The sequence below is a fragment of the Camponotus vicinus genome, unplaced genomic scaffold (assembly GCF_025532165.1).
Source record: "Camponotus vicinus isolate PSW18456_S1 unplaced genomic scaffold, iyCamVici1.0 SCAF_9, whole genome shotgun sequence".
NCBI classification, from domain to species: Eukaryota; Metazoa; Arthropoda; class Insecta; order Hymenoptera; family Formicidae; genus Camponotus; species Camponotus vicinus.
This window is the reverse complement of record NW_028141981.1, coordinates 7,611,743-7,635,053: the sequence shown is the minus strand read 5'-3', so window position 1 is coordinate 7,635,053 and position 23,311 is coordinate 7,611,743. Positions and strand designations below refer to the sequence as shown.

The following is a 23,311-nucleotide window of genomic DNA, read 5'->3' as shown; positions in this document are numbered from 1 at the left end:
TTGCACTTCATTTGCAACATAGTTGTAAGTTGTTATAATTTTTTAAGTGATTTCTTTGCACTATTTCTAAATAATTTAACTTTATTAATAATTTGACGTTATTAAAACATTACATGTATATGAAGAAGCCATAAGTAGAACAGCTACGTATTTCAATAAGTTTTTATTACTTGTTTCATGTAGAAGCTGGCTATAAAACGGCTATAACGAGTATTATAAATTCTAACTAGGAAAAGTATTGCGACATTTGTACACAGAAACAACAATATAAATCTCATCGACGGTAACAGTTAAGAAAGCAATTAACGATCGCCAATGCCAACTAGTCGTATCGCTATTTTATTGTCCTTGCACGAGACATTTTCTTCCTGATATATATTTTTTATCGTATCTACTTGCATTGTATAGATCTAGCATTTTTCTGTTTCTTACTATCTATTAAAAATTGAATACAATGATTGTTTGATTTGATAGAAATTATAAAAAACGAAATAATATCCGATATGTAACTGTGTAGTATAATCGAATAGAAAATTACGAAATGTTCAGAATTTCTATTTAGTAGCAGTTGTGAACTGCTTTTCAAATCTGTAATTGCAATAACTCCTCGATAAGATTTCCATATTAAATATCTTTCGGATTTTTAGATACTTTGTTTAATGATATATTTCTCGCTATAAATTGCGATAGTTCAATATTTTTGTTTTTATAATAATATAATAATAATTTTTATAATGATGATTATAGTGTGAGTCTAAACTGTTTGAAAAGATAAGATAATTTATAGACAGGTCTTTCGGTGTTGGCGCGATCATGGATATATATATGCAATAGGAAAGCTGATTGAAATGTATGGTTGTGCCATAGCTATTACCTTTACGATGTTCGATGGGTCGACACATGATGGTGCTGCCCATAAATATTCAAGTCGCAATCACAGTTGGAGTATATATCGTAGAAATTCAACATATTTCTTAGGAATACTATATCTGCGGATGCTTTACTTTTCAATAACAATCTGATTGAATAATACAACATTATAAAGCGACATAAAAATAATTAATTCTAAAATAATCGTAAATAGATTTTTAAATTTCTTTAGCTGATTTATATAAAAAGTTTTTTTTTTAATGGAAATGTCAAATTATCAATAATTTTCAAGTTATAATTAAAAAGAAAATCTTTTTCGAATTAAATTTTGAAAATAGGTAGCAAAATTATATTATTTAATAAATTTTAAATGGAATTTATTTTATAATTTTGATTTGAAACTTAATTGCAAAGATATTATGCAAGAAATGAAAAGCTACTATAAATATTAAATACATAAATATTGTACATGTTTACGAAAAATAAACTTTGTTGCCCTTAATATTAATGAGATTAATTCTCGAATATTATTTCTACTATAAATAATGATTTCTGATATTTTTGTCAAAGAAAGAAATTGATTTAAAATTCAATAAAGATTTTATCATTGAAAGGATATACATATATCGCTCTCTCTTTAATCGTTTTAGAACACACACACACACACACACACACACACACGCACGCACGCACGCACACGCACGCACGCACAGGCACGCACGCACGCACGCACGCACACGCACGCACGCACAGGCACGCACGCACGCACGCACGCACGCACGCACGCACGCACGCACGTACGCGCACGCACGCGCCCACACACACACACACACACACACACACACACACACACATACACACACATGTATTTAAAATAGTGTGTTGGTTGTAAAAAGATTAATTATATTTCAACCAAAAATTTTGGGGAAAATCATTGTTTATTATAATTACATACATCCTTAATTTTAAATAAATTTGATACCGTGATATTGAGTAATATCAATTGTCCGCAAATATCAATCACACAGGAATATATATTGTATTATATATCCGGGAAAATTAATAGAGGAGACATACACAATGTGTGTATGTGTGTAGCAAATCCGATAGATAGTTTTACTGTAAAATCATTTGACAGCTCAAAGAGTTAAATATATAAAGGCAGAAGTCACTGTGTATGAAACGTTGTTCGTGCGAAATCATGCGAATGATTCAGACGTATTGCTGAATATGCATAGTAAATCAATGTATTCCCAATCGGATCGTATCATTTAGAGGGTATAATCGCATCGAGTCCGGGATATCATCGTCGGCTGCTATCACTGCGCGTTCATTCCCGTGTCCCACGTCAGCATGTCGAGTGATTTGAGAACAATATCAACGACGTGCATCCATCCCGGCCAATGAGAACGGATACAGAGTTACGCGTATGTGAATTTGCATAACTCGGTTCGTTGCGGACGTGCGGTGCATAGTTCGACGGTTGGTGTTGTCGTGCGATTTCATTCGTAACGTCATCGCGCGGTTCTCTTTTCCGGAAACGAAAAAAATACGAAAATAGCAACATGGTAGGTATTTCGAAAAAATTTTAAATTTTAGATTAAAGAACTTAATATAATAAAATCGATAATTTATACGCGCAATGCAATGTGTGCCTTTCCATATTATATTTTCAATAATCGTGTAAATAAAAAAGAGAATAAACTAAAGCTTGAAATTTATTTATTTAAAAATTACAAATTTATATTTTTGTAATAACTTGCAATCTATTTAAATTATGTAAAATAATCAATATCGAGGCAATATTATTCCAAAACAGCTCGATACCGCGTGACTTATATTTCATAAGTGACACAAAAGTGCATTACGGGCCAGTAGATTAAACTTTTCTCATCAAGCACGCGGCAGCGAATATTTCCGACATAACAAGCTCCCCTTCGACCACTTGGTTGATGAAGTACAATAAAGTTTGCTCGCTTACTGGCAACTTCATTGACTGTTTTTCCATGGTGACTTTTTCAATTCTCTTTCGCGCATTTTCCATGCGCGGACGATCTTCGGATTTCTTTGCCAGCTGCAATTTAACTGATTTTCTCAGTTCTTTCCATTATAGATTTTATTTACAAGTAATTTGCAAAAAAAAAAAAATTAAAAAACGACAGCGTTAAAATATAGGTATTCTGTTTTTCATTATTATTGAATACAAAAATTTAGAAGGAATTTTATAAGCTTTATTTTTTGTAATTATATTTTATTTAAATATGAAAGAATAAATATTTTTGTACTAAAGTGCACACATATTGTAATCTTTTAAAGTTATGCTTAAAAATATATTTAATGAATAACAAAAATATTTATATATATATATATATATATATATATATATATATATAAAACACATAAGAATATAATTAGATATTACCTGATATCACAAACTGAATCTTCCAACATCAAGATAATATTTTCTCTTTTTAATCGTCTTAGAAATGGCCATAATAATTTTTATTCATATCCAGCTGAGTAAAATCATCCGACATATACATTTTTTAAGAGAAGTGCAATAAATAAAGAGCAATTTTTATATTGTCATTTGTCACTATTACTATTATATATTCTGTATAATATAATATTATTGAGCGAAATATATCACATTGCTATTCTTAATTTAATTTATCATACATACTACACTCAATGACAGAATCATGATAATTTACTGCGTGAACAACAAACTGAGTGTTTGTTCCGGGTGTGTGGATGGGGCAAACGAAGTAGAAAAAGAGTACTATAAAAAAACAAAGACAGTCCAAATGATCCATCAGTCGATTGTCTCAGCTTCAGAAGCTTTATAGAAAACAAAATAACGGCGCCAGCATGAAATCTTCCATTAATAGCACGTTCGAAATTACGGATTACTTACCTGTTGTTCCAAATTTTTATAGAAATTTTTATAAGAATTGTATATTTTCATTATTAGGATTAAAATTTATACATAACATACACATATAATATATAACACACATAAGATATACATAACACACATATATTTTCGATATTATTTATTTCTTTGCTATTCAATTTAACAAATTAAGAAGTGGATCTCCTATATTTCTTTTCTCTAGGTAGTAATTTTCATTATGATCGCGATGACAGTCTCGATCGAGAGTGACACAGCGTTTTGGGAGTTGTTCCACCAATCTGTGGTTCCAACAATCGCAGTGATAGGACCAAGAGCTGGTGCGACGGCTGTCGTAAATTCAGCTGCTATAGTCGCTGGCCAATTTATCAGACTTCATTAGCAATTGCAGCTTCCGGCGCTGTTATTGTTCCTGCAGATCACAATGCTTAGTGTTGCAATAAAAATCAATAATTTTCATTTATTATTATATAATTTCATATGAAGACAATTAATATGTTAGTTATAAAGAGTCTAATATTTCGAATTAAAGATACAAAGCTTTTACCTACGGTAGGATTCACGACAGCTATTGGCAGCAGGTCCAACTACGGTCGCGGAAACAGCAAAAGATTCAACTATGGTTGCCGAAGTTGAACCAACTAAGCTACAGAACCGGGTCCGACAACGATCACGGAGGATGAAACCGGTCACTGCAGCGGCAAATGCAATAGGTCCTGCAACTGCTACGCCGTTTCCTGCAGCATTCAGAACCACCGCGCTATTATGCCCGATACTTCAACCGATAGAGCGACGTTGACAATTCGAAGTAGTTGAAGCATTGCCACTATAGCAGCGATAAAAATCTTTATGACAGAGAGAGAAAAGATGTCAAGATTCACAGTTTCTACAAAGATTAATATACAAAATTGTTATTTTCAAAAGTAAAACTATTATTTTCTAATATTGCCAATTTTCAAGATTTGGATAATTAGTAAAATTCTATTGTTAGATATGTTAAATTTATATAATCTCAGAATGAGCAATGTAATATATACTTACCAAGCACTTTACATTTGTAAATCGAAGAAGTCAAGTTTATTGATTTGTCCTCGGGGTTTATGCAGATCTAATGGGAAGTTATGACGGTATAGCTGTCAATTCTACGGAAGATCGCTAATAATATACGATATGAACCGTTTATATAAAGGCAAGACTATGACATATAATTAAAAATCTAGATCTTTCATAGATATACATATAATATAGATACATATAATATAGATATATACATAGATATATACATATAATTTATATGATACATATATATAATATATATACATATATTCCGTTTCTTTCTAGAAATGTTGTTCATGACTCATGAATACTTTAAATTAAAAGAATGAAGTAGGAAATCATATACTTAAATGCATAAATAAAGTTATAAAAAGATAACAAAAATATAATTTTTATATATAGTTGATATAATTATACCTTTGAAATTTAATATCATTCAAAACATTTAAGAAATAATGAATACCATAAACTCCGCAATACTACAATATAATTTAACTGTTTAGTTTGTTTATAATATTTATTTTGAGAACAAACCATGTTGAATTTATTATGTAAGTGTGTATTATAATTTCATTAATCTTCCAAATATAAGTATAGAACGAATAAAATTGTGTTCTTTAAACATTATGACTCAGACATGAGTCATAAATGTTTTATCTTTCAGTAATTTAGATATCCGATAATTTAGATATCTACATTGTGCTTATAATGACAAAGAATAATAACACATAAGTAGTTCGATAACGATGGAATATCTACTCATACTTATCTACTATTATTATAAAAATAATTATATATATAATTGTTGTTCCATGTTAGTGGAGTGGGAATAATATATCGGATCCTATTTAAATTATCGAAATATTATATGAATCATTATGTGTGTTTAAGTGACTTGTTACACGAAATAGTATTACACAATATTTAAATAAATAAAGTAAATAAATTTTTAAAGATTTTTTCATTATATTTTTAAATCAGCAAATTTTTTAATGTCTCTTTACAATATACAAATAATATTATTATGTACTAATTATATAAAAAAAGAGAAGAAGTCTCCAACATACCTTACACATTCAATTTGTTAATATTAATATTGGTTGAATTTGAAAAATACAAAAGCAAAATTTGTTTTACTTATACTAATATAAAATACAAATTAAATATACATAAGCTTTATTAAATTATTATCATTTAGCAATTAAAAATATATGTAGATTTTATATAAGAAATTTAACAACTTAAATAATTATGATTAAATATTATAATTATATTAAAGAATTATTTATTTCTCTCAATCTTTTTAGATCATATTTTTGTCCTTTAATACTGATAATGTTCGCTGCGAAAAACTGATGCTGCAAAATTTAATGCCAATTTAATTACTCCGTGATACACTCATCGCCTAAAAAATATATAATTAATCCATATTTATGATAAAAAATTTACAGATCATCAATGTTGATTCTTCCTGTAAAATTTGTTGACAATTGACTTTATGTATGTTGGTTATACAGCTGGATCATATATATTTTACCTATTTATTGAAAGAAGATCAGATATTTTAGTTTTAGCGCTTTTTATTACTGTAATTTTAATTTTGAAATAAACCAGTAATAAAAAAGAAGTAAGTGTTGTTTCTTCTCTGGGCTCCAACTACCGCTTTGTGGCTCTTATGTGCCAATTTCTATTTAATTTCACATATTTTAATTATTAATTATGTGTTACATGTATAGTCAAAATTAAAATCATAATATTATGACATTATTTAAGATTTCTAAATAATATAAATATGGATTCTCTTTTTCTCACTATTCTAATAATAGAAACCGTTTATTTCATAATAAATTTTTTTAGAAAGTAATATTATAAAATATCTGCTATATAAATTATTAATTAAATTATAAATTTATTAATTAATTATAAATTATAATTAATAAAAAAAAAATAATAATTTATTAATTAAATTATAAATTTATTTTTTTTATAAATATATGAGGCCATAAAAAATTGCTTATCATATTTATGACTCATGAATAATTTTCTGGCAATGTTCGACAACAAAATAATTTTATTTTATGTACATAAAATAACGTAATAGTAACAATTAATATGATATTAGAGATAATATAAACTGTATATTATATATATAGTTGTTTCGGCATAGTAATAATAACATTAATATTTGTTCTTTTAGTGTCATTTCTGAGCCAGTGTTATTATACGTGCTACGTATGTAACATTATTTCTAAACAAGAGAGAGAGAAAGTGCGTTCGACGTATTAAAGTACAACTACACTTGAATTTTCAACAATAAAAAGTGATCGTAAAAAAAAACAAAGCAAAAATTCCTTAAGATGGCTAATATGAAACACATTGTAAGTTTTATTCAGACATTACTTAACTGTTACACACGTTCTATAAGGAGAACAACGTTGAAAAATTGATGCGCTTTTCGACACTTCTCTTAAAATTTTAGATTCTACTTTCTTCCATAATGTTGCTTCTGTTACCTAACAACAGTCTACAAAATGATCCGAATGGTCTTGAGGATGTACTAAGTCTAGATGTACCAACACAAACAGACGCAATTAAAGCTAGAGATAAAAGAGATATAGCCCGCCCCCTCTCCCTCCGGGAACCGACGAAAACTATGGGGGGGGATTAATAATTTTATTGATAACAACAATCAAGGGATCGGGAATATGTAATCGAACTATGGAAAATTTTATTGGATGAAGATTCTTTTGCATTAGAGTCTGGCTTTGAATCCTCGTTATATTCTAATTGAGTTTCTAATTAAATTTGACTTTATCTTGTATTCTTTCTTGAAATCAGTTTAAAAAAATCTTTCAGTTTATCTTTGCATTTAATTTACAATCAACGCAAGCTTACAAATATTAAAATAAAAAAATATCAAAATTAGAAAAATTATTAATTAAAGAAAATAGAAAATCCATTGGTGTAATATTATCTTGAATTTTATTGTATTTCATACTTAATTTCACAATATTTGCATTTGTTATACATGATTATATAATAAATTTTATTAAAGAATGTGCAAACTGAGCAGACATATATATCCTCGAACACCGATTGCACGTTTGATATTAAAACATGCAGCGTAGTATTACGAGAGTGTCAGCAGTGCTGACATTTGTTTTGCATGTCTCACAGCTGTCGCTAAGCTGCTTCAATTTCGCAATTCATCTGGTATATATATATATATATTTCTATTCTGTGAATATGTACGTGCATGCTAGTCTTATCCAGCTTACAGAAAATTACGACATCATTTATCTAATGTGTTAAACACAGAAAACAGAAGCTGCTGCATTTATTCAGAGTTCTGCTGATATTATGTTACTAAATTACATTTAGAAATTTTTATTATATGTCGCGATATAAATATTGCTATAAGAGAAATGTTAGTTTTATATTGTTTATCTATGTAAAAAAGTTTAATAAAGCTGTGCGATCCTGAACAATTAAAATGACGAAAAATAAAAAAATCACTTTTATTTATTATAAATATTAACAATATATTACTATTAGTCTTGTTGTTATTAATGTTTGTTTAACTAGCGTGATACGGCTTTCAATTATTAATTATTTATGATTTAGGCTCATTATTGAATTGTAATTGCAAGAAATAATAAATGTTTTCTCTTTTATAGCAAATATATTTTATTTGGATTATTATCAATAGTTACACACATTGAATAACATATTGAAACTTTATACGATGCAATAATAATATAAAAAAAATATATATGCACAAATACGTAAAATTAAGTTTACAAAAAGTCATTACTATGAATAATAATCATACAAATAAACATAAAAAATTAATTTGAGAAAAAGTATAGTCAGAAATAGTTATAGAAACTGACAGAATTTCGATATATCAATGTCTACGTTATTTCTTACAAATATCAATATATATTCATCTTACAGTTATTAATGCAATCCACATGTGTTTGACTGCACATTGTTTTTCTAATCTGCGACATAACGGTATTTACATCAATTTCATTTTAGCTTGCTGTTATAAGAACTTATAATACTCGTACCGGACTATGTTTTCCTGAAACGCAGAAAAATCCTCTTTGAAATGATAATGTGCGCGGACAATGCAGCCATAATTTTCGTAGTTTCCATAGCTGTGGAGATGGATACGAGCGGATGGTGATGAGACAGCTCCGTTATAATGCGGTGTCTTGTATTCCGTGACCATGATTAAAAACGCAGATTAAAGGAGCGAATGTCACGGTGCAAATGTACATCGCGAAACGAAGCGGGAAATGCTTCGATATTCGCGCGAATGTTCTCAACGCCAACGCGGAGAATACAGGACTGATTGGTGTGATATTGAGGCAATTTCCAACAATTACCGTAGATATCATCGCGCAATTGAAACATATCGAAACCAATAGTAACATAATGGATAGAGACCAGCCAATTCTGATTAGCTTCTAAGCAGGTATTATACATAAAAAGTAATTTATGAAATACATAATAGAATAACAGATATTTGCTGCTATAATAGATATTGATTATTAAAATTTTAATTTGATATGCTATATAATGAGCTTATGACGAAATTATCATATTAATCTTAGCTTATTCTTGTAGGTATATTTGTAACAAAAACATATTTAAAGAGAAAAAGTTTAAATTAGAAATAGAATTATTTTATTAAGTAGGTTTTATCTAATATTTTCTAGATACATAAAATATATATAGAAAATACTAGATATTAAAGATTATTTAATAAATTAAAGATTATTCTTATAAGTGAAAAAATTTGCATGGATATATCTAATTATAATAAAATTATTAATAATATGAGATGGAAAATGAAAAATGATAAAATTTTTTGTTCCAGAAATGCATTTATTATTATTATTATTATATGTAACAATGTATATACGAAATTATGTTATGTACACGTAATAGATAAGAAACGAAGAATTACGCCGAATGACGAAGATCGCGATATGATTGAGTTGGCGAGTATCGAAGAGATCAGTCGTGTGAGAGGGTCCTTTATGTATTTTACCAGTGTCCTAATATCCAGCATATCCACGAATAACACCGCCTAATCCGGCGTGTCCAGCAGTGATGCTACCAGATGGACCAGCGATCAGGGCTGGAGCTGCGATTGGTCCGGCGATGGCTGCTGGACCTACAGCAGGACCAGCAAGTACCGCTCCTAAGAAACGCAAGATATCATGACATAAAATAAGTAATAAATAAAGGTAATTGTATATTTTAAATTTAAATAAGGATTTTTAAGAACAAAGTTAATAATAATATTTTCTAAATGAGATAATATTTTGTAATGAAATATTTTTTAAATGAAAGTTTTTCAAATTTAATATAAGTGACTCCGGTCTTATAGTTGTTTACAATATTCCTCAAATTCAACAAATTTTATAAATCTAGAATTTTAATATACATATATATATATATATATATATATTCAAAAAAGCTTGTTACGTTTTATTTCGGTATTAAGATATGTATTGATATGACATTAACATCATGTGTAACAAAATTATGTTTATACTTTCTCTCTCTCTCTCTCTCCTCCCTCTCTATATTAAAATATCGATATTAGAACTGTAAATTGTCTCGATTTCAATTTTTTTGAAATTTCTCTAATATATATTTCTTTTCATTTTTTCATTAATATCATATTTCAAATATATATATTATATAAAATATAATAATTTATAATATTTATCTTGCCATTTTAATTCAAATAAATTAATAAATAAATTTCTAGTAGTTTATTGTGTTTTACCATAAGCTGCAGGCAATGCCAAGGCTGGCGCCGCGTAGCCAAGAGCTGGGCCAACCACCGCCGTGTGTCCGGCGACGCTACCGGAAACGACCGACGGTCCAGCAACTGCCCCAGTAACGACAGCACCGCCATCGACAGCCCCGGAAAGACGCGCAGGTCCGACCACCGGCCCAGCTAGTGCGGATGGTCCGTTAGCGGGTCCGGTGAGAGTCGCAGGGCCTAAAACCGGGCCGGCTAATGCGGCGCCGAAGCCCAGGTAACCCGATGGTGCCGCGGTCGCCATCGACAGAGCGGCTACGAGGAAAATCGCGATCAAGGAGCACATGATGAAGAGGTGGACGATGAAATAACTGGGAGAATTTCCCTCGATGGCTGAGGTGGATATGGCTACCATCGATCGGCGCCCAACGCGCTTTTATAGCGACATTGTCTCCCCGAACGCCGGTCCAACGCTGCCACCGACCCCAAGGGCGGGGCACAGGACACGCCAAACATTCTCTGCGAGCTGCGACGCCGACTTATCAAGTCCGTTACCTAGTGTTGGTGACATTAAAGTGTGCCTCTAACGCCTCACCTCTCATACGTCTTGCCATGTGACACGAGGGTCGCATTGCTCCATTTCAACGCATCCGTCTATGGACTCGCGTGTTACGTTTTGCCTTGGTTCGTTTGCGCAATCGGCAGTAGCAACAACAACAGATTGATATCTCGGTGCGATATCGCCTTTTGTTACAATTCACTCTCGAAAGCGAGTATGGAGATGTGATTGACATTAGGTCAACTTGTTCAAAAGCGAATGATATGGTTTTTATTTCTTTCTACCGATAGCATTCCACGTTGATTTTTAAAATTTTATTATTTTATCTAGCATCTCTCTTTTATTTCTGAGATCTCTTAGATTCTTTAAAAAAAAGAAAGAAAAAAGGAAAAAGAAACATCGTATAAATGATGAGAAAAAATCTTTTTTTTATTTGAAAATATTATTTAATTTATAACATCGTCACATATTTTATAATCTCGTGAAGCGATATCATAAAAATGATATCATAAAAAAAGATCAGCGACTATTTATCGCGACGCATTCAATCATCTCGACGACCTTGAGAGTAAAGATGACTCACGTGTCTCTATGCGTATCATCTTCCTGCTTTCTCTCGACTTGGTAAATAGACACGTATCCATCGCCATTAGAACGATTGCATTGCATTGCATTGTACATCTGTCTAGGCGAGGCATGGGTTGCATTGCCCACGCGTCATTCGGGCTTTGCAGATTGTCGACAGGAATGAGGGTCCTATTGTTACGTCAAATATGAATATGTGTGCGTGCGTATATGTGCTCGCGCGCATATCACCAAGAGTTCGTAACATATCTCTCGCAGACAGGAATCGTTTGCGGTGCCATTATCGGGCATCACGCACAGCAAAGGTGAACTGTTGATTGAGCGGTACGGAAACTCTTTTTCGCCGCTTTATCCATATCACGTCCTTCTGTCGAATGAATTCAAAAGAATTGCAGCTTCGAATGTGTATAAACGTATGTGTATGAAAAGCAACAGACGTGTCAACTTGGACATTTCGTCATTTACTTTCATCGCGATATCTTTTTCTTCTCGACGAAAGAGGAAATGCATTGTATATGTCTAACGTAGATCGACGGTTCTCAAAGTTTCTTGATTTGAAACCAACGGTTTTTCAACAGCAGAATTTGGCGGAGCCCCAACAGCGTATTTTCTCATAACACGACTTTAGTTTTTTTCAATCAAGTATTTCTGATCTTCAATGAATTGTACAAATGTCATATTCTTTCCGTTAATATTTTTATTATATTGAATTCATAAATTGTATTATTTCTTGTAATTGTAGTTGAGTATTGTATTCTATTATTATCCTCGTATAAAATGATTCATAAATTAATCGTTTCATTAATCATGCTGCCTGCCATATTATTGGCAATGGTATATGTTTCTCTATTTAGTTATCAAAGCGCAACCGCGAAACGTGATCGGCTAAGCAGGTTTTTAGCTACGTAAACATGCATTTATACGTCCTGATATCTCTTCTAACTAGTTTACAATTACAAAGCTTGGAACGCGACATAAAGGGATTATCAAAGTTGCTTACAAGCGTGCGCATCGCTTGCATTAATCGATTACCATTCGACTAATGGTTCTGCCGAGCCGTCGGCCGCAACGTTACATGTTTTCATCAAGGTGATCAGTGGTAGCCGCTGTAAATTTAGATTTGTACATCATCAATCACCGCGCACTGCCAAGCGAGTTGTGCTACAAGTACTGTACGGTAGTGATGGCTTATCCTTCATTGCGTGGATTTTCAATATGCACGAGATTGATCGATCGTAGCATCGAATTATTTGTCTGCCAAGCGCGATAGATCACTCCATTGATCTTACCGAATTGTTTTTTTTTATTTCTCTGCCCGGAACGAGTGCATTTAATACATATAATATTTTAATTATAATATTTCGATTAATTTGCTTGCAATAACGTACCAACTTTCTCTATATATACTATCTATATTATCTCATCTTATTTAATAGTTAATTGATAATTAATATTATTAATAATAATTAATATTAATAATAATTTATTAATATATAATAGCTAATATAAATATATTAATAATAATAATTTATATTAGTACACATTCATATACACACATACATAACAACATATTTTATCTACTCGTCTCCACAAGTTTTGAATGCCTTTTCTCCGTGACAATAAATACGTTGTAGTTTATTTTAGTGCTTCATTTGTAATACCGTTAAAAGATTTTTCTCCCTTCAATCTCTGGACAGACACAATCACGATCAATCCTATTATCGATAAACGTCTTGCATGAAGGTGATAAAATCAACTTTCTGGACCGTTGTTCGCCCCAACTTGAATGCTTGGGCGCGGTTGACGTTTCCGATTCTGTTCGAGGTTGCGTCGCGAGACCATGGGTATTTTCGATCCGATTAATCGATTTTTTTTTAACCTCGTCACGCAGGCTCCGCCCTGATTCCGACGTAAGTTCGCGCGTCCCACATGCCCGCCGTATCCCGGCTATAAAAGCTCACTTAGCATCAGCTTCCGTGGCAATGTTCTGTAGTGATGGCTGATGGAAAGTTGCTGCATCGCCGAATCGCAGCATCCTTCATCGTCGCCAATGAAGATACTCTGCGCGGTGATCAATCGGCTGCACGGCTTCAATGAGAGGGAGTTCGATATCGAGGGATCGAGTTGAATGTGATGCTGCCGCGATGGTTTCGCACAGTTTCCACCCGAAACTTTGCGGCGAGAGGATTCCCACAATCGTTTGGCACTTGAAGTGTTTACAATCCAGGTGAGTTGTATTTACATAAAGACTACAAACTGTTGAAGTAGCATAGCATGCAGCAGGCATGATTTAAGAAGTTTTATATCTTTTAAAATCTCATTGGAAAAGTATTTGCTCGTTGCTTCAACGAGATAAATCCATGAACGTTATGTAGTAAAAATCACATTTAAAAATATAATAGAAGATGTGTGCCGATGGCTTGTAAATGTTTCCATGTTTCCAATATTTGATTTTAAAATAGATTACGGCAGTGATTGCTTCGTGAGACAATTGAAAATAATTATTACATCTAAACAAAACTATAACAAATTATTCTCAATTGCAATTGATATTGGTTAATAAAAAAGGCGCAATTATTTTACCCTTAAAAAGCTAAAAGCTTGTTTTCTGAAATATTAATTAGTACAGATAAATTTTATGTTTCGACAGTTTGGTTTTAAAATTTTTGGGCAAACTTTTAAATTTTGCAATCAAATAAATATAAATACTGCGTACATATATATATATATATATATATATATTATATGCGTAGTGGATTATGTGATTGGTGTGATCTCATTTTAAACGATTACGCTTTAAAATTTTTTGTTTTTACTTTTTAAAAGAAATATTTTAGAAAAAATTGTGTAATTTGGAGGAGAACAAATTAATGCAAGGGAACAAATATGCCAAGTTAAAACAATCAATTTAAACAATCAACTTAAAACAATATTCAAAATTCCGCGCGATCTCTTTTCAAAAATTATATAATATATTTTTTTCAATTTCTCGTAGGGTTTCGAAAAGAAGTGCGTCGTTCGCGGATCTGCATTCCGAAACTCTTATGGCCGTCGAAGAATCTATTCATCGACCTTGCGCGATCCACATCAACTGTTCGACGATCTTTCACGCATTCTGTTCGCCTTGTTATTAACAGCCACGCCTCGCGCCATTTTCGCGTACATTATTATACATATAACGCGGAAGAAGAAAGCGAGAGAGAGAGAGAGAGAGAGAAAGAAAATGACATGACCCTACCAGAAGAAAACAATCCGGCTTTCTTGTTTCGCATTCTCCTCAGATCGATCGCCAGGAATGTTACTGGCTAGTAGTCGACGATCGGTCTCGGTCGTAACTCTGACCCGCGACAAGACTCGTGATTTATAGCGGCAACGAAGACGAATTCACACACGGATTCTGTCGTTTTCAGACCCTTATAAATGCATCTCGCAGAAAGCGCGAATATAATAATGTTTTGTTAGAGTTGCCGGACATATAGTCGATACGTATGACAACCTATTCAATTACGAGCAAATTGCACGAACTCTAGTTCGCTTTTATTCAATGGCTTTCAACTTAATAGAAAATATTGTTTTCAGAATCGTGATATTTAATAGTAAATATTACATGTAAATTTGTAACTTATTTCTCTTGAAATTGAAAAACGAAAATTGTTATTCTTTATTTAATCGAAATAGGCAATATTGCTTTTTATAACATTGCATTTAATGCTTAAAATATTTTATTTTAATATATACATATGTGCAACTAAACGATAATGGCACTTTGAAATAATTAAAAATAACTAATATATCGAAAATTGAGATGCTATCACATTTTTTATTAAATAATCTATTTAAAATTCTCGATACGAATTGATCAATTATTTAAACATTTTTTTAAAGAGGCTGATTTTGCAAAATTTGAAAGTTTCTCTTAAAAGAAAATATTGCAAAAACTATATTATTTTATGAAATATGTAACTTCTTTCACTCATAAAAATTCACAATGTAAATGGACACACTGTTATTCGTCAAGAAAACATTACTTTAATAAAGATACAAAGTGCATTATGGTATTTAATTGCTAGGGTCGCGTTAACGTTAAAAGGTCGATGATTTCTTTCAATAATTTATATCATTTATCTATCTCCATTCTACACATCTACCTCATTAATTATACTATACACGTAGATGTAATCAATTATTATATATAATATTTATAACTTAAGCAATATAATTTAATTATATTAAGTAATAGACATATGAATTATATTAAATAGTATACATATGAATTTATATCTCTTTTAAAATGTGTATTTTATGTTAATATAATTAATATTATTAAATTATAATATGCTCAAACATATAAACATTATAATTGATAAGGAACGAGATCAAATAAATTCTTTTTATGCATAAATAACATGATGATTTAAATAATGATTTAAATAATAAAATAAAATTATATATTACCAGCAATTTTTAAAATAACTCATTTATATGTATATATAATATTTATTTCGGAACTTTTCACGATCTTTCATATTGCTAAATCTATTCGTATATGAAACAATAGGAAAATTTATTTTATTTTACATGATATTCTATCATAACACGTTCTAGAATATTATTTTTCATAATTTTTCAATAGTGCTTACTGCTAAGTAAATCTTGGAAACTTAAAAATGTAAAATGGAACAGAAATTTCCCACGGTTATGATTGTACGTCAACTTACCGTCTGCATGAACGGACGCCCGTTCTAATTCGCGATCGATTATCGCCCACTGTCGACGTACAGCAATTAACATCCGCGCTTGGATGCGCGTATCCACGCATTCATCGTGAAAACGCGAATGCAGCCTCCCTGGCGCAGCCTGTTGCTCGGTCTGTGCCTTATTCGCAACGATGGGCAGCCGATTACAAACGGGTGACCTTTCGGAATTTGTGAGGGTTCGGTGCATTCTCACAATGCAGTTCCACCATCGCGATGATGAAACATCGCGAGATTACGTAGTCGTCATCGCTATCTCGGCCGAGATGCGGCTCGGGCCACGATTTTCCCATAGGGCTAAGGCCGCACTTAACGAATTGCTCGATATTCCAAGAGTGTGCATCGCGAACGAATATAGCACTGCATGACATATCTCATTTTTTTCCGATAGTGATCTATTGTTCAAAAAGAAGAGAGAAAGAGAGAGCAAAAACAGACACATGAAAATCCGAGATTAAACATCCATGCGCGTCGGTCCGGCGATTGTTAGAGAGTCGCGTGACAAACTACACATGTACGCACGTAATAGATATCATAAATCGCGTTTTATATATTCGGCTTTGCACAAATCCTATATAAATTACTCGCTAGTTGCTCGCCGATGCTCAAATATATCGAAGGGATACCTTCTTGATATTCGATTCTCATCCCCGTAATTCGTTATCGAGCCTCGCTTGTAAAAATTTATGAGCCGATCGTATCAAAACTATACATTTTATTCCGACAAATTATAATTTTAGATGTATGTTTTATTTTAATCGCAAAAATATATCATAGCAGAGGCAAATACTGTATTAATAATAACGAGCATTATTAAATTAAAGATGTAAGATTACGTTAGTGTAATTAATACATTTAGATACGCTATTGTAATTTGTACTAATATATTAATTGTATAATTTTGATGCACGATATCGCAAATTAATTAAATAAATATTTGATTACATTTTTCATCTCAAAATTTGTATCCATAAAATATTAAATTTATACGCTGCTTCAGAGACATAATTTTATTATCTAGTTTTTTCTTTAATCGTGACTTTTCATGCTTATTGTTAGTTTGCAAGTGACGGATTGCGCCGAATGGTATCCGCTTCGAGTCACGCTCTTGATGGCCTTATCCTTTACCAACGACGCGTTGCATTAAGGCTAGATTTATGTTAGTCTGTCCGATTATGACTTTTTGCGCTTAGCGAGCATGTTCGATGGATAACGCGAGTTATCTACTATCGAGCGACACGAATCGCGCCGTCGATAATGATCGATCTATGTCGAATATGTGTGAAATAAACGATCGTGCTGACCAATCAAGCGAAACATGAACGATTGTTTTCGCACCAATGATTTTTACGCTGAAAAATAACGACAAATACATATTCGAAGATAAGCAAATGCAAGAAAGCTAGTAAAATGAAGAGTTCCGAGTTTAATAAATCGTTTGTATAGTAATATACGTAATATAAATTGCGAAGATTGATAAAAGGTAGATTTCAGATATTTAGTTATTTTGATAAATTATATCATATTTTCATCGTTAAATTCGAGCAGACTAAAATCTGATGAGTGCAATATATCAAAATGATAAACTAAAAAATGAATTGAAAAAAACCTAATGCATGAGCGTGTGATTTTATAGTATAATTTACAAGCTATATTTAACTTTTTTATCCAAGTATGAATACGCTTCCTACATAAGATTAGCTTGCAAGACGCTACTGTACTTACTTTCAACCATAAAATTTTCTGTAGTAATAGTTTGCTCAAGTAGTAAACAATTATTCAAGATTTTTTATCCCACCGGATGTGATCGATAGTCGCTTTCATCATGGATAATTCGAGTTTTGCCGATAAAGATCGGGTCGGGGTTAATAAGCCGTTGTCACGACAATTTGCGTAAGACAATCTGACTTAACACGCAAGGCTTCCGTACGATTTTGCACAGGGAAATTTCAGGAAACTTTATTGAAGCAATGCTCTTTATAATCCTATATGTCGATTTCATCGCGTTCATCATAAATAATTGTGCTTATAAATTTTGAGGTTTAAGGATACGTAATAAAGAGATATAATAACAAGATTCGTGAATTCAATAGCCAAAGATCGGAGATCAAATTTGAGACACGGGTTAAAATAAATAACTATTCTGAATATTTTATACTACAAGTGCTTCCTTTCAAAGAAGAAAGCGAATTTATTCCATTCATACACACAGAAGACATAAGTATTCATGAAAAAATATCAAGCGCGACGAACGACGTCGTGTTATACATAGCAACTTTAAATATTTATAATTTAAGCTTCCCCTTGAAAAAGATGCCGAGGGGGCGATATTCTATTTTTGGCGCGACGAAGTGAAATTCGGGAAGAGGGTCCTTTTTCTCGTTTTCTTCTTCTTTCTTTTGCGTTTCACAGGGACGTTTGTACGCGCGTTTACCAGTGGCCGTGGCCATGGCCGAGTCCGGCATGGATGCCAGCACCGTAACCACTTCCGTGAGCCGTAATCTTACCGGAAGGACCGGCAATCACCACCGAACCAGCGTGCGGTCCAGAAACAGCCGCGCTTCCGGAATGAGGTCCGGCTAGGACCGCGCCATGGCTGGCTGGTCCGGCTACAACCACTCCGTGCCCTCCGTGATCACCGGCGTATCCTGCGTAACCGTAAGCAGGACCAGCTGCATATCCTCCGTAACCTCCTGCGGCTAATAGAAGAAAAATAGGTGGTAAAACGGACCAGAATCGGGCATAGAATCGTTTTAAAGTAAATTTTTTGTTTCATACTTTAAGACATATGTTCATAAATGTGTAAAAATAAATTTTGGAAATTTATAGAAATTGTTTCTTATGTATAAAATAATATAATGATGCCTAAAATATTTTTCCTATTATATTTATGCAACAATTATTTACTTTATATATTTTTACAATTTTTACAAATCTTAAGACTTATTCTTCGACTTTAAGATGCTACATCTTGTACATAGGCGTTTGAAGTTTTTACATCTTTCAGTAGAGAAGCTTTTATACTACAAATTTATCACACAGAGTAAAATATTTCAAGAGTATAATCCTTATTATTACTTACCAACATGATCACCTCCACCATAGGCACCATCGTACGCGCCACCGTATCCACCGTATCCACCGTAGCCTCCCACGTGCGCAGGACCAGCGACTGACGGGGTCACGACAGCTGGACCAGCCACGGCGCCCGATACATGAGCAGGACCAGCAATCGATCCGGATAATCGAGCCGGACCTACTGCCGGAGCGGAAACGGCGGTAGCACCCACGTGTGGACCCACGACGCTCGTCGCTCCCAGCAATGGTCCAGCAATAGCAACTCCGTGTCCGCCATAGCCCGCTATACCTCCGCCCGCTATACCTCCGTAAGCCCCATAAGCACCATAAGCTCCGTGGCTCCCATAAGCTCCGTGACCACCCCCGTAAGCTCCATGACCACCCCCGTAAAATCCGTGACCGCTCAAGATAGCTTCTCGTCTTTCACGAGGTGCCGCAGCAACCACGGCGCATAGGGCGAGCGAGATGAACTGAAGATGCAAAATCTCAATTTCAGGTAAGTGCAGCAATAAATTACATAGGATTTATTTCAGCATTGCATTTCTATTGAAGCAAAAGAAGCTTTTGAGGAAATATACGTTTTAACTTCGAGAAGCTATATTTATATACATATATACATCATATGAATTACTCGAAGCATCGAATAATCGCGTGGAATTGTTTTCAAATAATATTATTCAGTTATCGCAAAATCTCTCGACAGAAAAGTACTCGACACATTTGTCACTATCATCTCACTCTATTGTCTCGCTAAAAGGCACAATAGACCCGATCGCGACACGTTGATTGTTTAGGTAACAAAGAAAAAGAGAGAGTCGCGCACTTCTGACCATCGAGACGAATACTTACGAGGGTCTTCATCGTGTCGACCGGGAATGCTTGAATGTGCCTACAGTCGACTTCGGCAGACTTTATATATACGTCTCCCAGGATCTCCGCGACCGCGCCCGCGCTTGATCCCTTCGAATCATATCCGTTGACGATGGTCTCTCGTTCATTGTGTAAGAAGGTCACCATCCGACACACCCACCCTTCTTCGGACCCTTTACATGACCCGCGCCAGGAAACTAGAACCTAACCTCTGGTTTAGAAATTTCAGAAACAACCTCCTTTAACTAATCCGTAAAGAGCACGTTTAAACTCACTAATTAAACATAATTGCAGACATACCGTTCAATTTACTTTGCAATGAATGTTTCGAAATTCGAGACATATATCAAATAGTTATGATTGAAATATTTTTTTAATTGACTGATATATCTGAAACAAATATAATTTTCTTTATTTTTTTTTCGTTTGGATCGATCTGTGTAGATTGACATATTTAATTAAAAATATGTATGTGGAGTGTATTTCTCTTATTTTTAAAAAGACCATGGAAGTATAAAAGACAAAGAAACTTGATTCTAATTTTTTTTTATAATATCAATTATTTTTCTGAATTATATAATTTTTAATCTTTTTTTTTTCTTTTCTTCAAAGAATATTTCATTATCTTGAAAAGAGAAAAAATTTTACCTTCTTACATATGTACTTCATTTTATACACATCTATATGTTGTTGAATAAATCTTTCGCACTTTTCTTTTTTACGAAAGTTGTCGCAGTGACTTTTATATCTTTTTTTAAAATCTCTTTTATTTTTAATGAGTAAAGAAGAGTTGGCTATAAAAATAAATATCTATTCAACAGGTTTTCATATTTTCTTGTTATAATTGCAGTTGTTTCAATTGCAATCATATAATCCAATTTAATCTTTCAAATCATGCACGTCTGCAATGGAATCCTGTGAATTATACAATAATTAGCATTTTACATAGCCACACTCAACAACGTTGGTTCCTCGAATACGATTTCCATGAAGGAAATCCTGGGAAAAAGTTAAAATGAATTCATTTGGCTCCAGAGCTTCGAAAAATGATGTCTCTTGCATGAAAATTCGTCGATTTCCATATCTAAGCGGAAGATAAATAGCAATGAAAATTAGTTTTCAAAATATCAGCTGTCATGCATAAATTTCCAAAACAAATTGTAAACAAATTGCTTGACATGTTTTGTTTCATACTGCGTTTTAAGAAAGGAATTTTTAGAAGTCATCGAGATGTTTTCAATTAGAAAGAACGATGCGCATAAATCATTTAATAAAAAAAAAAAATAGTTTTCTTCTATAAAACTCTTTGAAATTATAATTTTGCACACGTTTTTTCGGGCTTTCCGAATGTTTGCAATAATTATATCGTTCCATTTAAAGTAAATTATTGACAAGACTTACACATATTAACTTGCTCTCATTCCGCGGCATAATCTGCGAGTTGCATAACCGTGTCGTAGAAACAAAGCGATATGCCTTACATCATCTCCCGTAACAAATCAGTTATAATCAGAGAAAATTGGCAATTTTCATCAAATTGAGAATAATATACTTCTTTGAAGAATCCGCTACTTGGATTTTGAATCTGAATTGCGTGACCACGTAGCAGGATAGGTCAATCGGGCGATTGAGTCATTCGAGAGAAGGGCAATCGAGCCTTAACCCCAAAGATTACAGATTATATACAAGGTGTTCTAAACTCGTTGATATATCTCTAATAAATTTAAAAAGACTTATGCGTAATTGAGTTCATTAAATTTAAAATCACTAAGAAATACAATAATATGTGCAAGCTTATTGAAATATGGAGAATTAATTCTTGTGTTATATGCGTATATCGTGCATGTATAATTTAATTATACATTCTGCAACGTTATACATAATGATGAGGACGATTTCATGCAACTCCAAAGTAAATTTGATTATGTATGCTAATTATGAGAACCACATTCGTGAGATTACGTATCTATTTATGTAGTCGTTTGATTACACTTAGATCAATAAATAAAGTTTGTGTTCAATTTATATATATTAAAAAATAAGTTTACGTCTTTAATATACAACGATAATTATTCGACAATAAAATTGCTAAACAATCTTTCACAATACTAATTGTTTCACGTATTTCAATCACGATTAATTAAATTTTCTATTCTGAGCGTTATTGCATATTTTTGGAGTAATAATTCTATATTTTAAAATATGAGAAAGAGAGAGAGAGAGAGAGAGAGAGAGAGAGAGAGAGAGAGAGAGAGAGAGAGAGAGAGAGAGAGTGTGTGTGAGTAAGTGAGAAAGAGAGAGAGGGAGAGAGATCTTATATGCATCTTGTCATAAATGCAGCAGCTTGTAATATGACGAAGTTCTAGGTTGCAATTTATGCAAGATGCGCAAGGTGAATCGAGACGCGAGCTGGCTGGGAAAGAGCCGCGCTCTCAGGAATTAATGTGTTCTTCAATGCCCACGATATATAACCGATGAAGCCAGCCGACATCGCGCATTCGACCTTTAATGGGTGCGATGAAAGACGCGATCTCTCGAATGCTCTAATTCCACGCGAACATCACGTTTCTGGTCACAATTACGAAAAAGACCGTGAGAGTTCTGGATATTCACATTTCTAGTAAAAGAAATATTTCTCGCGTATAAAGAATCTCTTCTGCGATGTTACATCATTTTATCTTGCAATGTTATATATATCATTATTTTCTTCTAAATTAGTTTTTTAATGATATTTATTTTTTAATAATATTTATATACGTTATATATATTAATATATATACGTTATATATATACGTTATATATTAATATATATACGTTATATATATTATTATATATAT

General features: G+C 32.6%; 2 protein-coding genes and 1 long non-coding RNA gene across 3 annotated transcripts; 1 reads left to right on the top strand and 2 right to left on the bottom strand.

Moving 5' to 3' along the window:
- The first annotated feature begins 1,733 nt into the window (after positions 1 to 1,733).
- Positions 1,734 to 5,304, top strand: LOC145977027 (uncharacterized). Its single transcript, XR_014440388.1, has 2 exons — positions 1,734 to 2,438; positions 4,341 to 5,304. It is a non-coding gene; the product is annotated as an uncharacterized LOC145977027 (long non-coding RNA).
- A 4,417-nt stretch (positions 5,305 to 9,721) lies between these two features.
- LOC145977026 (uncharacterized) lies at positions 9,722 to 11,043 on the bottom strand. The gene is made up of 2 exons (XM_083108647.1): positions 10,650 to 11,043; positions 9,722 to 10,055 (listed from the first exon to the last, which is right to left on the bottom strand). The coding sequence occupies exons 1-2, from the start codon at positions 11,041 to 11,043 to the stop codon at positions 9,910 to 9,912; spliced, it is 540 nt and encodes a 179-aa protein (XP_082964773.1). The 3' UTR covers positions 9,722 to 9,909.
- Positions 11,044 to 18,674: 7,631 nt separating this feature from the next.
- LOC145977162 (uncharacterized) lies at positions 18,675 to 20,514 on the bottom strand. The gene is made up of 3 exons (XM_083108913.1): positions 20,454 to 20,514; positions 19,609 to 20,074; positions 18,675 to 19,225 (listed from the first exon to the last, which is right to left on the bottom strand). The coding sequence occupies exons 1-3, from the start codon at positions 20,463 to 20,465 to the stop codon at positions 18,957 to 18,959; spliced, it is 747 nt and encodes a 248-aa protein (XP_082965039.1). The 5' UTR covers positions 20,466 to 20,514; the 3' UTR covers positions 18,675 to 18,956.
- Between the last annotated feature and the right edge of the window lie 2,797 nt (positions 20,515 to 23,311).

What these genes read in the sequence shown, in the direction of transcription:
- LOC145977026 (XM_083108647.1), bottom strand. Translation starts at nt 11,043, where the DNA reads ATGGTAGCCATATCCACCTCAGCCATCGAGGGAAATTCTCCCAGTTAT. An exon ending in GGCATTGCCTGCAGCTTATG is followed by an intron (nt 10,056 to 10,649) that starts GTAAAACACAAT and finishes TGCGTTTCTTAG; the next exon opens with GAGCGGTACTTGCTGGTCCT.
- LOC145977162 (XM_083108913.1), bottom strand. An exon ending in TGGTGGAGGTGATCATGTTG is followed by an intron (nt 19,226 to 19,608) that starts GTAAGTAATAAT and finishes TTCTTCTATTAG; the next exon opens with CCGCAGGAGGTTACGGAGGA.